This window comes from Gopherus flavomarginatus, chromosome 7 (genome assembly GCF_025201925.1).
Source record: "Gopherus flavomarginatus isolate rGopFla2 chromosome 7, rGopFla2.mat.asm, whole genome shotgun sequence".
Taxonomy (NCBI): domain Eukaryota; kingdom Metazoa; phylum Chordata; order Testudines; family Testudinidae; genus Gopherus; species Gopherus flavomarginatus.
In genome coordinates, this window is record NC_066623.1 from 109,761,597 (window position 1) to 109,779,877 (window position 18,281).

General features: G+C 45.1%; 1 protein-coding gene across 2 annotated transcripts in view; it reads left to right on the plus strand.

The window, feature by feature from the left end:
• TRABD2B (TraB domain containing 2B) overlaps positions 1-18,281 on the plus strand; it is a 396,077-nt gene that overhangs the window by 230,843 nt on the left and 146,953 nt on the right. For both annotated transcript variants that reach the window (XM_050961708.1, XM_050961709.1), the window contains exon 4: positions 3,347-3,521. In XM_050961708.1, the coding sequence (XP_050817665.1) occupies positions 3,347-3,521 (175 nt within the window). The remainder of the gene's footprint in view (positions 1-3,346; positions 3,522-18,281) is intronic.

Genomic DNA, 18,281 nt, shown 5'->3' on the forward strand with positions numbered 1-18,281 from the left:
CTGTGTTTTGCTTCCCGATAATGATACTGCAGGACGTTGTGCTAAAGTAACATGCTTCCTCTGTCTCAGTACAGATGTGGAGACCAAGCTGGCATTCTGAAGCTTTACGCGAAGGCTTTTATACTGACCGCTGTGGTAGAACCCAGCTTATTTCTAGATAACCTTTATTGTCACACAGGCCTAGGGTGACCAGATGTCCAGATTTTATGGGGACCATCCCGATATTTGGGGCTTTGTCTTATATAGGTACCTTTTGCCCCCCACCCCCTGTCCAAATTTTTCACACTTGCTGTCTGGTCACCCTGCTCAGGCCTGTAACCTAGGGATCTTCTTTGACTCAGACCTCTCTCTAGTTCCTCGCATCCAGGCGATGGCTAAATCTTGCTGCAGAACATTTATCCTCACAACACCTCTGGGAGGCAGGCCAGCACTATCATTCCCATTGTACAGATGGGTAACTGAGGCACAAAGAGACAAAGTGACTTGTCCAAAATCACACAGGAAGTCTGTGGTGGAGCAGGGACTTCAGAGCAGGTCATCTAAGGAGAAGGGGAGAAATAAAACCCCCTTGAGTTACATAAGTTCTGCCGGCATAATTGCTCATGTGCACAGTGCTATGTTGGTGGGAGACGCTCTCCCGTCGGCATAACGCTACTACATGAGTTCTAATACAGCGGCACAGCTGTAAAGACTCTGTAAGCCTGTGAGTGAAGACATGGCCTTAGTCTCGGGCTTGCATCCTAACCATTGTGCCATCCTTCCTAAAGCTCCCACTGACTTCAGTGTTGCACAGCCATGGCTGCAGAACCCCAATAGTGCAAATTCTTATGTACATGCATAACTTTATTTGCATAACTTCTGACTGGGAGTGTTCACCCGGGTAGAGCTACACATGTAGGGAAGCGCTTGTCTACACATGAAAGTTAATCTGGAATAAAGTAGAGTGTGAATTTAAAATGAATTAACTACTCCATGTGTGGACGCTCTGACTCTGGAAGAAGAGTGTTGTATTCCCCTTGAGTACCAACTTTGTATTCAGCTGGCCAGAAAAAAACAGTGTGATCACAGATTCCAAAAGTATTGCTGTCACACCATACTGATCTTGGGCTGTACCCCATTCTGGTGCCCACCCCCAGATCAATAGGACTCCCAGGAGGCTGAATGCTTTGCAAAGGCTTCACACTCAGTTCCTACTTATCTCCTGCAAAGAGCGCTCTCTCCGCATATTGCTTGACGATTGGTTTCCTGAATATCTAAATTCTGCTCGTGTAGCTCAACAGCAGGGATCGAACCCAGGATTCTCAGCATCTGTCACTACTGTTTAAAGCTACAGAAGCAACTTGCTTAGCTAGTAGCCTGTTCTCTTCTAGCAGCTCAGCCAGTAGAGGGGTTGGCGGCATAGTACACATGCGTGCACCACTAGGTGGAGCTATATCTACTTTATCTTGAATCCAAACAAAAAGTCTTCATGGGCCTTCCAGGGAACACTTAACAGGGGGCCATCCAATCCCCTTGCTGAATTCTTGAGGTTGCGCTTTTACAATAACAATTCGAAAAAAAAAATTAACTCTTGACAACGGTTAACAGCTTGCTAATTGCATGCAACTGTTTCTTGAGTTCCTGATCCCTGTCTGGTGGTTAAGGAGGCAAACGGCTCCATAAATCAGCAGGAGCAGCTGCCTCCTTCGAGCCAGGCATGGCATATGTCACAAACTGTAGAAAGGAACTGCGATACTGGAAGAAGTGGGATGATTAATGGAGCAGACGCCAAGGCTCGGAAAGTGCTTGCACTACTGTGTGTAGCTATGCATACTTCAATCATTTATCTTCTCTCCTCGCCCTCCCCCCTCTCTTTCCCAAGCGACAGGGCAGTCATGTTAAGTGCAGTGGCCATTAAAAATAGAATAATTTACAATGTGCTTAAGGACCCAGCATGGTGTTGCCAGTGATGACTCTTAAATGTGTCCCTTCCTCTTGTTCTTTAGGAGGAGAATGGAAAGGGAATAGGAAACCCAATGCTTGATTTTAAATGACTGCTCTGGCTTCAACAAGCCCGTTCCAGCTTAGGAGGAGAAAATCTGGGTCCTTTTGTCATCTGCTGTTTGATCCATTCATTGTCATGCCAGGCGGGCATCTTGGGTGAGATGAGCAAAGGATAGTTTAATGACAGGCCAAGAGCAAAAAATTAAATACAATTAACAAGGCAATGTGTATCTTCATTCTACTCGTCTGGATTATAGTTGGGTCTATGCAGGTGGGGTGGAAATATGATGCACTTAGCTTTCTGCTTGGGCCAGAACTTCATAAAATCACATATAACCCTAACCCCTAAGTCCTTGTATTTCCTGGACGAGTGGGCAAGGTTAGCTCTAGCATCAATGCTAGGCTTGCCAAGCGGGTAGAGTGACGGGGTCCACCATCTGACATAGCCGATCCTGCATCAGTATTTTGCATATGGCACTGATGGGCCTGCTCTGGAGACATCTTAGCTAATTCCAGATCAGGATCTGTATGCTTATATACGGCCTTTGTTTCCTTTGGGCAATGGGTGGAGAAGAGAGATTTTTCCAACTTCTAGGTACTGTGCCTTCAGACATTCTTAGCTCTGCCAAGATATCATTTCATTGCCCAATTCAACTTCTAAAAGCTCTCACACCTCTGGCTAAGCTCCATTGTTCTGATACCCATTAAATATGGAATCTTGGTGTACAAGGAAATACAAAGGCTTGTAGTATTTATGTAGAACCAATTGATTTATGGCTTTCCTTTACAGTGGAGAGCCAGAGGCAGAATGGCCATTATTTACTCAAACCCAGTCCAGGGGATAGGAATCTTTGATGGCCTTTGCCTCTTCCTTGAGATCTGAAGCTGCTGTGCCTTTCATTCTTGTAGCCAGAAACTTTTTTTTTTTTTGGCCTCTCCAGCATCCTCAGATAGTTACTCAAAACAAACACAAAACGAGTCCAGTTTTGAAATCCAGTGAAATTCTGTTCATTTTTTGTCCTTCTCTTTATTTTCCAGTTTCACATTCCCCTCTGCACTTCCCAGTTCAGTCCCAGACCAGTAAAAACGCCAATATTAAAAAGGCATGTTCTTGGGGAATTTCCTGCAATCTGACATGGGTTGCGCACCATGTCTGCAGTGCCGGGAAGTTTGGGCAGCTTAGATAATCTTGGGTTAAGATTCCAATGTTAATTCCAGTTAATTTGGAATAAAGTAGCGTGTTGGATGCTTGGAGGCTTAGCTGAACCAGCTCAAGCTTTATTTCATGCTCTCCCGTCCCAAGCCCCCAGGTTTCCCTCTGTCTGCCTTTGTATCTAAACTGCAGTATTTCTTTCCTTTGCAGCTCCCTAACCTCATCAACACAACACTTCCTCCACATGAGCAAGTGACGGCTCAGGAGATAGACAGCTACTTCCGACAGGAGCTCATTTACAAGAGGAACGAGAGGATGGGGAAAAGAGTGATGGCCCTTTTAAAGCAGAACACAGACAAGAGCTTCTTCTTTGCCTTTGGAGCAGGTATGGAACAAAATACCCTTGTTCGTTTGTTTACTTATGTGGACAATGTAATTGAAATCAATGGGGAGGGGCGGGTTCTTCACTGCAAAGCCTGGCCTTCAGTATAGAAATCTTCCTCTTGGGAATCTCATTTGAGGCAGAAGGTCCTTACTCCCTGACCTATTTCAGGACCTGGCAGTGATGTGGATTGAAACATAAACTCTTTGCTCTTACACAATTTATTTTAAATGCCAGCATATGTTCACTTATTGTTTCCCTCTTATTGTAAATCTGCTCATTTCTTAGAGACTGAGTCAGGACATTCTTGGACTTTACTAGTAGATTTGATACATGCCAGGCTACTTAGCGGCCTTTCAAATCATAGCAGACTATCTTCAGTGTTCGTGCTCCGGTTTGCTCCAGAAAGGGACTCGATACAGTAAAGATGGCTGCAATGGATCGCTACAATATACACCACTGTCTCCGTTCTTTTTTGAATATAGTAGAAATATTTCTAAGGTGAAAACATTTATCCTTCTAACTTCTAAGGCCCCAGTTAAGCATGTATTTAAAGTTAAGCCAGTGCTTAAGTCCATTGATTTCAAGGCAGTTAGCGATTGCCATATTGAAAACCAATAATTGATTCCTACTCTATGTTTTCTTGCTCTTAGTCAATTTATAATCCATGACGGAACTTGGCCTCTCACCCCATGACTCTTGCAAAGGATGTTGGCAAAGGCCACTCTTGCAATCCTTACTCAGGCAAAGCTTTCATCAGCAGAAATTTTGCTTGAGAAGGATTTCAAGATTTGGTCCAGACCATCCGTTGTTCATTGTTACAACATGGACACTGTACAAGAGTTCACCAGGGCTCGACTCTCTCCGGGGCGGAAGGGAGCCACGCCGGCTCACTACACACTGATGGGTTGAGGGAATTAGTCCGGCCTGGGGGTATCCCCCGGTAGCCCATGCAGTAGCCAGCTGAAAATGTGGTTAATCTGTCCCTGGCTTAGGTGAGGCAGCAACTGCTGAGTCAGGGGGCTCAGGCCCTCAGGCAGGGCTGGGTGGTAACAATAGTCATAAGCCCCGGCCCTAGGTCAGGGCGGGGCAATAACTACTGAGGCAGAGTGCTCAGGCCCTCAGGCAGGGCTGAGCAGTAATAACAGGCTCCGGTCTCCTCAGGCCAGGGAGAGGGGGAGTCTGCCACCTCGGAGTTGGGTGGCAGGGGGGACGCAGGCCCTCCCACTCCACTGCGTCCCAGCCCGGGGCCCTAGCAGCGGGGGAAACTCGCTGCTGTGTCAGTGGGGATCCTGGCCACAACACACTGACATAGGCTCTGGCATAGTGCTGCAGCCAGACTGGGGTCGGCTGCCCCCAGGCTACTTCCATACTCCCCCTCGGGCCCTACCTGGGTCCTGGCATTGGCCTCTGGGGGGTCCAGGAGCATGGGTTTGTCGTGGCAGGGGTTGGTCGGCATGTCCAGCAGCTCCTCTGGAGAGTGGGCACAGGGTAGCTCCAGCAGCTCCCCGGGATAGCAGGCACAGGGCAGCTCCGGCAGCTCCCCGGGATAGCGGGCACAGGGCAGGTCCAGCCAGTCTGGGCAGCCGCCTCGGGCCACAGGAGCTTCCCAGTCTCAGGCTCCCCAAGAGACGTCTGCTCTCTCCGGCGGCTGGGCTCCTACTGAGCTCTGAGGGCTGGCTTTTATAGTTCTGGGTCGCCACCTGACCCTTTGAGGGGCGGGCTCAGAGCTCCCTAGCTCCACCCACTCTGGCTTCCGGATGGGCTCTTCCTCCTCTGGGGCGGAAGGGAGCCACACCGCCTCACTGCAGACACATTTTGATTTTTTTTTTGCTCAGTGCATCTAGACTGAATTTTGTCTGGCACTTCTACTCTCCCATTCCTTGATGTTTCTGTATCTTTAGAAATGAGGAGTTTTGCCTAGCTCTTCTTGTGGTAGGAAAATGCACTTTTTTAGGGAGAGAGCAGGGAGAGAGAAATTGAAAGGGATATGTCAGCTGTTTAACAGAGCAAAAGTGGTAGAAGTAAAACTACACAAACAGGTGCTTGCCACACATCTCTTCCTAGTAGTCATGGCTGAACAATGAATGTTCAGATCTTTTGTTTAACATCCAAAATTGACAATCTGAAGATTATCCAAACTACTTTAATTGGGGAAACTGGGCTAAAAACTCTGCAAGGAGACAGGTTTCCCCATGAAATTTTCACGACTGCTTGGTTTTGACTGTGTTAGAAACAGCCTTTGTCTCTAGGCTTCTGCATCCAGTTCTGTCTGCAGCCAGAAAGAACAGATACATACAAAGGTTTGGGGAAAATTTCTGGTTTATTTTCTTTTTTTAATTTAATTCAAGTGTCAGCTTCCATTCTTGCAATTCCTTTAGAGGAAACACAATAGCTCCTCACTGAAACAGTGTTTATTATGCTGCAAAAGATAAGCTGTTCCATCCTAAAAGAGGATCTCCCCAACTTTTGTGCTCATAGCTTCTGGTAACTTTAATCAGCACTTGATTGATTATTTGCAGAACTGAATGAAAATTGGATTGTTTTTCCTATGGGAAAGTCCAATAGATCAACTTTTATTTTGTTGATTTTTTTTTCTTCAGAACAAAAAGTTTTGAATAATTTCCTATTGGAAATGTTTGTTTTGGTGTGCTCGACCAAATGGAAACATTTTTTGTTTCAATTTACCATTAAACTATCTCTCTCTAAGGTCCCAAGGTGCCTCTTGGGAGTTGTAAATCTGATGCCACAAGTCCTTATTCTTTCTAGGGCTTGGCCCTAGGGCTGATGTACAGCTCCCATGATGCACCGTGTGGCTTGGCCAGAGGTCACAGTGTATTATGGGAGGTGTAGGTCAGCCTGCCCATAGGAGATAATGGGGCATGAAGCACCTGAACTACAACTACAACCTGATTCAGGTTGGTGCAGGTTGGTGTCAAAATGACTTTATACAAAATATTTTGTTTCAATTTGTCCCAGTGGAAAATACATTAATAATAATTAAAAAAAGTTAAAACCAAATTTTACCATGGAAAATTCCCAATGGACTCTCCGTGTCTGTTGCCCATTGAGCCAATATGTTTCTCTGATAGAAATGGCCTAACTTATGCACCTCTGTGTAGGTTGGGATGGGTCTGATGTGCTTGGCCCTGGGAGCACAAGTGGACCACAAACACAAGGAAGTCTTTCTGTCTCCCTAAATGGAAAACAGATGTTGTTTGTTGAACAGCATTTTTTCAATAGTGCGACAAATGAACTGGCCTCCAAGGAGTTTGTTGTAGATAATCTAAGATATGGCAAAGACAAGATAAAAGATATTACTATTGTCTCTTGTTACAAAGATGTTGCAGGCCTGACAACGAAGATGACTCAAATATGATAGAAGTGGTTTGGAGGTATTCAGTGGTTAATAGCAAAGATATGTCACTTCCTGCAATTGTCTGTAGATCATCGTTGGGCCAATAATACATGGAAGTGCCCTCATCCTACTTGTGAGATTACTAAAGTTTAATTATCCTGTAAAGAGGAAATGAGCAGCTGTGAGGACAAACATTTTAAATAGAGACAGCCCTTAGGGAGGGTCTTAGATTGGAATCTGGAACCAGATTAAGTAATTAGATTATTCATTATGAATTGTGTTATGCAGTTAATTATATTAACTAGATATGATCAGACATGGGGTCAGAATACAGACAAGAATCTGTAATTTAGGTTCAGTGGTGGTGACATCTGGAGAACTGTTCTCTTGAGCTTTTGGCCCCAAATGATGGAAATCTCATGAGATCAGCTCTTCTCAGGAGACTCTGGCGAAGTTGTTCTGGAATTCTTCTCATGAGATTTCATCCAAATGGGCAAGTAGTCCCCTTTCAGTTTTGGATACCATCTGGAAATAAAACACTATAGGTGAGTTCAGATCCATGAGTTGGGTCTAAATCATCAGACTTCCTTCCTGAAATTCCTGGAGGGCTGTATTTGAAGTTCTGGTTTTGGCTGATCTTGCCTTTTAAAAATGAAACAAACACTGACCCTATCCTGCACACACTGGGCAACAGGAGATTCATTGTGGTGCTCAGCCTTTGTGTCTTTCTGAATTTCTTGCCCAAGAAATGAATTCACTTCATGTCTAGTTGAAGGTAGGCGTGGAGGGAATCTGAATGGATTATCAAAACACTCAAGCTGTTCTGGCACCAGATTATTTTCCAACCACTATTCACCTGCCAGAAAAAAATGCATAGTCAGCTATTACTTTTCTGGAGTAATGGTGATACCATGTGGCCAGTTCAGAAATTCTGATTATCTCCGAATGGGTTCCCAGGAGGCTATGGTGCATCCCATCCCAGCTTCTACTCATATACCATTGAACTGTAGAAAGCAAAATTGTAAGAGACCTACTTTATTCAGCCGTTTTGTCCATCCTTCCTTGGTAAGCCTCTGCAGCTCGTCATCCTTTCATCTTCCGTCCAATCTAGTTTTCAGTGATTCAAGCGGTGCAGCTTCCGCCATTTTCCTCAGAGAGACTATTTTACAATCCAATAGGCATTTTTTCTCCCTTATATTTTGCCTGCATTTTTCTTTTGATCATTTTCACCCCCTTGCACTTTAATATTCAGTTTGGCCCTGAGATCTTTAATATTCTCTGATGCTTCTGAGATCTCTGTTTTTAAAGAGAACCCAGAGACTTCCATTATTCCCAGGTCTATTCCATCCTTATGTTCTAAGTGGTCGGGAGATGATTGATTCTTCTATGTCAGAATACTGCTGTGGTTTTAACACAAGTTCATTTTCTTTTATGATTCAAATACAGTTGTCTTTTGCAATATTGCCAACTCCAAAAAATCATGAGCTTGGCTTAAAAATCATGGTTTGTTTTCCTAAATACATCCTGAGTTCTTTTTATTTGCCGTCTGAGTCTGGAGCTTTAGGGTGCATACATGTCATGTTTTCAACATTTTCTCTATACCCATGAAAGCTTGAAATGTATCTTTTAAAAAAGAGAGCAAGAGAGAGAATTGAATTTCTCACATTTTCCCATGGCTCCAGGAGCTCAGGCTTTAAAAACATGCCATATACCATGAGAAGTTGATAAAATCGCAAGGACTGGCGTTTGATTTGTTTTAACAAGGTTGCACAAAGTTAGTTTATGCCGTTTTGCTTAGAGGCCCAGTGAGTTTGGCTAAATGTAGTTCTTGAAGTTTCAGCAGCCTGTCAGTTGCATGCCCATTCCTGAGACTAATTTAGGATCTTGATTGAGTGGAAGGATAGTTTCTCTTGCAGAGCAGTAGATTTGCATAACGTGCATGACTATACCAGCACAGTATGCAGATGTCCTCATAAATTACAATCTGGTCAAGTTCAACGTACCCCTTTCAGTGATTATGGCAACCGGATTTTTATAGACGCCTGTAAGAAAAGTTATCGTTGTTTAGAATAAAAATATGATGGGGGAAGGGTCATGGTGACCATAAATGTTATGGAGTTGACAGACTGAGGGCCATGTTGACTGTAGCTGTCACACAAGGAGACATTATGCTGGCTAACCACTAATGCAGAATCCCAGCGCGACTGAGCTAGCGGTTAGTTCTGGAAAATCCCAACTGCTGGCAGCAAAGGGTTTGATTAGTGAATGTTGTGGGTTTGGACTGTCTGAAATTCCTACTGGGATAAAACCTCATGGCAGTGTAGGGACCACTCTTCTTAATATGGAATTTCCCTTATCACTAAAAAATATTACTTTGGGCCAGATTGTGATCAGTCGTTGCTTGGGTGCGCAGGTGCAAGAAGGCACAAAGAAGCCTTTCTCTCCATTAACCTTTCCTTCCTTGTGCATGGGCTTGGCCCTGTTTCACTCCCACCTCTCCCCTTAGTGCAGGGGTTGCTGAATGCTACTGGATCATGTCCACATTGGAGCTGGAAGGTGTCATTTCCTGTGTTAACAATAGCGGTATAGCCCCAGTGGTGCGGGTGTGGGCACTAGCTAACAATCCCAGGGGGTTCAGATGGGATTGAACTCAGGGCAGTTAGCCCCTCTGGCTCATCCATGAAGTTCTGCCTACACTGCTATTTTTAGCACTCTCGTTCAATCAAAGCAAGCACTGGGCTGTCTACCAGAGCCGGAAAATTACACCCCCAGCTCCAGTGTAGACACATCCTTAGCACTGCTTGGGATGCAAACCATCCCAAATGAGGTTGAGACAGCCACTGTCCTTGTTAGCCCATGAAATGGCAGGCACAGTCGGCCAGCGCTGGAGAGACGTGCATACTATACCTTCTTAAAGGGTGGGGTAGGGAGATTGCTCTCCTACAACTTGGTTAGCTCATGTGAGAGGCATTATGACTCTCACAGGGTCAGTGTAGCTGTGTATTACTATCAATACAGAATAGTAATTAACTACTTCAACCTGGCCCTGCATGCTTATGTCAACCACTCTTCTATATTATGGAGCTGCAATGTTACAACCTCGTTTTGGCTGATATACAGTTTCATTTATTCTCAACCCATCCGCTGGCTTATAACCTTCTCCACAATATAATGCAGTGCATTTTCCCATGATGTTCCACAGCCTAAAAGTAAAATTATGATGAGGGCAGCTCTAACGAAAATCTATTGGGGGGAAAATGTTCTAAATTTTGACCCTCTGATAAAGGGCCTGGCTACACTTGCAGATGTAGAGCGCTTTGACTTACACCAGCCTTCACAGAGCGCAGTAGGGAAAGCGTTGCAGTCTGCCAACACTGACAGCTGCTTGCGCACTGGCATGGCCACATTAGCAGCTCTTGCAATGGCCACAGAGAGCAGTGTATTGTGGTAGCTATCCCGGCATGCAAGTGGCTGCAACATGCTTTTCAAATGGGGTAGGGTGGAGTTTGACAGGGAGTGGGTTGTGTGTATGTGGGGGGAGAGTGGGTTTTTGGGGGGTTGAGAGCATGTTAGCATGCTGTCTTGTAAGTTCAGACAGCAACAGACACCCCTCTCCACCTCCCCGCCTCTCTCTCTCTCACACACAGCATTCCACAGTAATGGTTGCTTTGTCTCGGAGCAGATAAGCCTGCAGGATGTCAGAAACGGAGATTTCAAAGGGCTTATCGCAGGATTTCTCAAAGGGGTCGCCGCATGTGTAGGGAAAACCCCTGGCAGGCCGGGCCGGTGTGTTTACCTGCCCCGTCCGCAGATCCAGCTGATCATGGCTCCCAGTGGCCGCGGATCACTGCTCCGGGCCAATGAGGGCTGCGGGAAGTGGCAGCCAGTACGTCCCTCGGCCCGTGCCACTTCCAGCAGCTCCCATTGGCCTGGAACAGTGATCCGCGGCCACTGGGAGCCGTGATCGGCCAGACCTACAGACGGGGCAGGTAAACACACCGGCCCGGCCTGCCAGGGGCTTTCCCTACACAAGAAGTGAACCCTGTTTGAGAAACCCTGGCATATCAGCATGCTTGCAGTGACTCCAAAACAGTGACAAGAGTGGCCACTTGACTTAAGGGGGTTATGAGATGTTTCTGGAGGCTGATCAGAGTGCAGTAATGAAACACCTCATTCACAATGATGCCCGGGCATTTCAGCCAATGTGCACCAAGTGTTAATCTTCTCACCGAGGTGGGGTACCAGCAGCACTCTAGCCCTGGAGTCAGAGCGCTCTGCATGCCTTGTTAGTGTGGATGGGCAGTGAGCTAGGGCACCCAGCACTGCTTTAATGCTCTTAAACTTGCAAGTGTAGCCAAGCCCTGCACCCAAGACTCAAGTTGGAGCTCTGAAAGTGCCCAGGTACACAGTGGTGAAAGCAGGAAAATCTCTGGTGAATAGAACTTGACAAGTACAGATGACTGAGAATTAGGAGTCCTGCTGGGGTTTCTTCTCAACTTTGCCATTGACTTGAGGCATGACCTTGAGTGAGCTGCTTAGATCCACGTTTGCTGAAGTGGTCTCAGTTTATCCAACGCTGCTATCCAAACATCGTGTGTCGATAAGAAATGTTGCAATGACATGTTTTGGCCTGTCTGAATTGACATTTTCGGTATGCTGCCAAAATATTTGGGAGGCAGGGTGACCATTTTCCCTGGGGAAAAAATAAAATTTCCAACCTTCCACAGTTCTCACATTTGCAATGCCCTGGAACAGGTCAGGACTTTCATTCTCCATCTTTATAAAACCCACCTGTTGCAACTGAACATTTGCGCAATCCTCCCGTTCTTCTTTCTATTCCTTGCCCTCCCCAAGAAAAAGATAACACTATGGATTTGGAGAAAGTGGGACCTAGCTTTGAAACATGCTAAATTCTTCAAAATTGAAACCTGTCCTTCCAGGACTTAATCTACCCAGTGAGTCTTGCTGTATCTATGCTCATTGTAAGTGTGCTCCAGCATAAGATACAGTATTCATTGTTCCAGGCCACAGCCTTGATCACTTGCTTTTGTGATGAAATCAATGAGATTAAAGGAAGAACCTTGAAGCCAAGTGGTCTTTGCTTGAAGGTCCCGTCCTCAGGAGCCCGAGATGACTGACGTAGTGCAACAGCAAAGCACCAAAGAGCTAAAATACATGGGGCATTTGTGAAGGGCCTTTTACAGTCAAGAAACAGAGAAGCAGTCAAGAGCACATGGGCTGTTAAAAAGAGTTAATATTTTGGCAACTAAGAATATACACATAAAATCAATGTTTAAGAAAAAATTACTTCTGGTTTATTTCATTTTTATGGACAAGTAATTTTCAAGTAACACTTATGATAACAGATGGATAAATTTATGTCTGCAGTTAACTTGAATGATATTTTCCTTAGGATGTTTTACTTTCTCATGTTCATTTCTGCCTCTCTTTATTTAAATGGAGCTCTGTCTTTTGGGGGGGAGGAGGGCTGAGGGTGATAGCTGTATTTATCACCTCTGAAGTTCAGAGGCAGTTCCAGTTCACAGTGTTTAATAACAGCCGTATCCTCAGAGTACAAGACAGGATTTTTCTGCTAAAAGAAGGATGTTCCACTGAAGCAGTGACTGACCTGAAGTCAAAGAGGAGCATCCATAATTAGGCAGCTCTGTAAGTGGCTTGTTTTTCAGACTGAGCAACCACAGCTCCTACTGAAGTATGTAGATGTTGCAAGTGCTGAAAATCAGGCCACTATGAATCAGCTGCTTCACTATAGATTTGGGTGGCTAACCTTACGCGCCCAAGTTTGAGACTTTGGCCTATCTAATGTAGATATCTATGGGCCCAAATGATTGCAGGGAATTTCAGCACACGGAAAGGATATTGTTAATCTACTTTGTACTTCCTATAGGTCCACAAAATTGAAATCCTACTATCATCATCCTCCCACTCTACTGAAATTGTTCTAGCATGAATTGGACTGGTGGCATCATTAATAACAATGGCCATCATAACTTTTACAATTACATTAATAGAATTTTATCAGTTTTCATCTTCAAAGTCCTTTGCAAACAGTAGCTGATTCACACTTACATCAGCCATAGAAGGTAAATAAATATGATCATCTCCGTTTTACTGATGGGGAAATTAAGACCTAGAGTTTAAAAGTTTGTCTAGAAGAAATCAGTATCAGAGTTGGGATTAGAATGTAGAAAATCCTTATTCCTCGTCCTATACTCATCCTGCACATCTCTTATGTTCCCTTTCATCATCATAATGGCCCTGGCTCTTCAGTGCCTTTCATAAGTAGATCTCTAATTACTTTACAAGGAGGTCAATATCATTATCCCCATTGTACAGAGTGGGGAAGTGATTTACTTAAATTCATCCAGCAGTCCAGAGGCAGAGCAAGGAACGGAATCCAGTCCCCTGAGTCTGAGTCCAGTGCTCTACCCACTAGTTCACACTGCCTCCTTCAGTTCACAGGATCTCAGAGTGCCTTACAAACCTCATATAGGAAGCATTTCCCCCACTGCTCAAGAAACAGCCATCTCGGAGGTCAAACATGGCAGCTATTGTACAGCAAACGGTGGCAATAGTCAATCGTTTGGGAAGGAAATGAAGGATGATGTATCCAACTGAAGAAAAAAAAAGAAAAGGGAGAATTTTAGGAAGTTATTAGCACCTGGCACCCATATGGAATCTGTCAGTGGAGTTAAAATAGGTTTATTTGAGGACTGCTTTTTCAGAAAGGACACACATCCAAATATACATGCAATATTGTGGATTTACAGTCATTGTACATGTAAATGACCAGATGGGTGACTGACAGTCACAACTGATGTAAGTTTGCATGCAAATTAGGCATAAAATTGCATTCACATTTGTGTGCAGGAGGAGTCAGACTTGCTGGAAATCTGGGCCTTTCTTTCCAGAGCTCCACATTTCTTTCCGGTTTTCATTATCCTGCTTTTATCCCCAGCAGAATCTTTAAAAAAAAAAAAAAAGTAAGAAAAATATAGAGAGAAAATCACCAAACACCAGGGAATAAAGAGACGCTATCCCTGGAGTATGGCTCCCTGCTCCAGCGCTGGTGCTACTGACATCACCAACTCAGCCCATTGCAGAGTTGTCTCTACAGAGCAAGAAATTGGCGATCACGGGTCTGTGCTTGGCAAACCTACAAATGAGGAGAAAAGGGTGAAGTAATGGTTTGCAGATGCTAGAATCCCCCGTGTGTGTGTTTATTGGGGCATGCAGATGCTTGTAGTAAAGTTGAACTGTTTGGGTTTTTTTAAGGCAAAATGTCATTTACCTTTAAAAAACAAATGCTAATTTTGTCTGAAATCTTTTAAGTTACATTTAAAGGTCTTTATTAAAAATGCAGGGTCTGATTCACATCTCAGCTATTCTGGTGTAAATCCGGTATAACTCAAGTATAAATCCAGCCTTTTAAAAACACAAGGAACTTTTATTATACATTGATCTTATATCACAGGGACATTTGGAAGCCTCTGAAAATATATACATATTCCCCTGAAGCTGCATCGGCACAGAGAGCAAGCCTGAGTCAGAGAGGATAAATACTAGAAAAACCCAGCTACAGTACCTCATTTGTTAAAGGAAAACTGCAATGATTAATTACATCTAAGGATGTTTCCTGCAGTGCTCCTTCCTCACAACATGCCACTGACACTGGGATTGGTTGGTAAAAAACTGGCACAAGAATTGGTTCTGCTGGTTTTATGCCAGTTGAAAATTTCTGTCCATCCAGAGAATTCTTTGCTGGCCAGCTACGGCCAGATGCTGGCTCCTTTGTGCTCCCTGAGCAGCCTTGTTAGTCACATTCCTAGATTCTTTGGGATTAGAAGTATTGACCTGAATAACTTCTACATTGCATTGCAATTTTGCTTTAAGAAATCCCTTACAAACCACACTGCACATATTTTGCATGATGTAGTTTAATGTTCTGCGTGATGAATGAGAGTGTCTCTGTGCTTGGGCGAATCTTTGGTTTTAAAAACGCATACGTTAATGTCAGCTCCTTGAGATCCCTGACAGAATCATAGTGCATCAAATTTATTATTACATCTGTGCCAAGTTCTATTGTCCGACTCTAATTCTGACTACTACCTGTTCTGAAGGAAGCAAAATCTGACATACAAGATACTGACTTGGGGGGAGGGATAGCTCAGCAGTTTGAGCACTGGCCTGCTAAACCCAATCCTTGAGTGAGTTCAATCCTTGAGAGGGCCATTTAGGGATCTAGGGCAAAAATCTATCTGGGGATGGGCCCTGCTTTGAGCAGGGGGTTGGACTAGATGACCTCCTGAGGTCCCTTCCAGCCCTGATATTCTATGAGTGGGGATCTCAAAGCACTTTACAAGTGTTAAATGAAGAGTCTCCCTGACCTGTGAAATAGATAATATTATTAGACTCATTGACTCACAGATGGGAAAAATGAGGCACAGAGATACTAAGGGATAGATTATGGCCCTTTATTGGCTCCTATGAGAGTTCCATTGGAGTCAATGGAAGCACACTGGTGCAAATGGGTGCTCACTGGTGTAAAGAAGGAAGGAGTCCACATCAGTGGCCTTACTGACTTGACCAATATTAAGGCATGTTGCTGTGAGGGATTCTGCCCTCCGCTGTGGTCCTTACAGGCTTTTGAAGTGTCATAAAAGGCCAGTAGAGGCTCCACAACTGAGGTGCTGAGAGTCTTGCTGCAAGCTCCAGGGTAAGGGGCATGGCTGAGGGCATTTTGGGTGGCACTGCTGCCCAGAGGCACCTGGTAACAGGCTGCTGTAAGACAGGCAGCCTCCCAGTGGGGTCTGTTATGCTGGACACCTCACCAAGCTCCCACAGCAGCTGAGAATCAGAAGCCTGCAGTGGAGACTTTCTGCCCTCCCCTGGGCTGTGAGGTTTGTGCTGCACTTCTAAGAGGGTCAGGGCAGAATGCAACTCATTTACTTCAGCAGCAGATGTCGTCATTCAGGGCCATAGGCGTAGTTTGACTTCTGTATTTGGAGCTGAGGGCTGCTTACCTCCTCCCCATACTGTGCTGCCCAGCACAGCAGTCTGGGAGCTGACCTTGTCTGGGAAGACTGAGGCAAAAAAATCATTGAGTACTTCAGCTTTTTCCACATCCTCTGTCACTAGGTTGCCTCCACCATTCAGTAAGGGGCCCACACTTTCCCTGACATTCTTCTTGTTGCTAATATACCTGTAGAAACCCTTCTTGTTACCCTTCACATGCCTTGCTAGCTGCAACTCCAATTGTGCTTTGGCCTTCCTGATTACACCGCTGCATGCTCAAGCAATATTGTTATATCCTAGTCATCTGTTTATGTTTCCACTTCTTTTAAGCTTCCGTTTCAGCTCACCGAAGTTTCTCTGTTAAGCCAAGCTGGTCTCCTGCCATATTTGCAGTCCAACCTGACCACCTTATATGATAAGATAACCAGCTCCGTGGATGAGGGGAAATGGTGGACGAGATATACCTTCACTTTAGCAAAGCTTTTGATACGTCTCCCACAGTATTTCTGCTAGCAATTTAAAGAAGTATGGATTGGATAAATGGACTATAAGGTGGCTTAATGGGTAGTGATCAATGGCTCAATGTCTGGTTGGCAGCTGGTATCAAGCGGAGTGCCCCCAAGGATCAGTCCTGGTGCCAGTTATATTCAACATCTTCATTAATGATCTGAATGATGGGATGGATTGCACCCTCAGCAAGTTCGCAAATGACACTAAGCTGTGGGGAGAGGTCGATGCACTGGAGGGTAGGGATAGGATACAGAGGGACCTAGACAGATTGGAGGATTGGGCCAAAATAAATCTGATGAGGTTCAACAATGACAAGTGCACTTAGGATGGAAGAATCCCATGCACTGCTACAGGCTGGAGACCGACTGGCTAAGCAGCAATTCTGCAGAAAAGGACCTGTGGATTACAGTAGACGAAAAGATGGATATGAGTCAGCACTGCGCCCTTGTTGCCAAGAAGGCTAACAGCATATTGGGCTGCATTAGTAGGACATTGCCAGCAAATTGAGGGACATGATCATTCCTCTCTATTCAGCACTGGTGAGGCCACATCTGGAGTATTGTATCCAGTTTTTGGAGGCCCCCACTACAGAAATCATGTGGACAAATTGGAGAGAGTCTAGGGGAGGGCAACAAAAATGATCACGGGGCTGGGGCATATGACTTATGAGGGGAGGCTGAGGGAACTGGGCATATTTAGTCTGTGACTAGACTCAGCTCAGACCCGGTTGGCTTAAGGCATGTTGGATCCAGTGGAGCTCTAAGCACGTGCCTGGGGTGGAAAGCCATGGAGGGCGCCCTGCCGGTCCCTGCGAGGGCTGCAGTCAGGCTGCCTTCGGCGCCTTGCCTGAGGGAGGTCCGCCGGTCCCACAGATTCAGCGGCAATTCGGCAGTGGGTATGCCGAAGCCACAGACCAGTGGACCTCCTGCAGGCAAGCCACTGAATCCATGGGACCGGGGACCTCCTGCAGGCAAGCCGCCGAAGGCGCCTGCCTGCCATGTTTGAGGTGGCAAAAAAGCTAGAGCCGCCCCTGGTTGGACTCAGTGGTTGGGTCCACTTACAACAGACTGGTGACCACCCACAGGGGGACTGGCCCAGGTTGTAACACAGGGCCATATAGCATTTTTCATCACTGGATTGCAGAATGCTTTAAAAAGGAGGTCAATAGCATTAGCCCCATTTTACAGATGGGGAAATTGATGCACAAAGAGGTGAAGTGACTTGCTCAAAGTCACACAGCAGGCCAGAGCTGGGAATACAACTGAGGGCTCCTTATCTGTCTTCTAGTGTGTGATCCACTGGGCCACACTGCAACAATAGATAACTCTTCCCCCTTTCAACAGGAAAATTATTCATGAATATTATTTTCATCCATCTCCAATATTTATATTTAACAATCTAAACAACTAAGCTTGGCTTCCTGAGATGTTAAACCAAGGGCCAGCCAGAGAAGTTGTGGGTAATAAACAGCCAGTGGCACATTTCACAATAGAAGAGGTTAGCCCCAATGTCATGAATATGTTCTACACAATGAAATGCCCCATTTTAATTTCAACTGGATGCAGCATTCTTCAGTTCCTGCCCTAAATTGTTTTGTACTGTTGCTGTGCAATTTTAAGGCTCCATCTGGTTCAGAATCAAGCCCTAACTTTGCTGTGTGAACCATAGAGATGCGCTAAAGGCCTTCTTGATCACTTAGATGGGATGCACTGGTTATTCGAGGTGGGTGATTTGTGCACCTGCGTAGCAGTAGGAGACCCTCATGAAGTTTGCTTGTAAGTTGGATGGATTCTTAGGGAAACATTGTTGGTCCAGAAATTTCAGCTGTAAATCTCATTAAAACTGGAGTTCTTATGAGA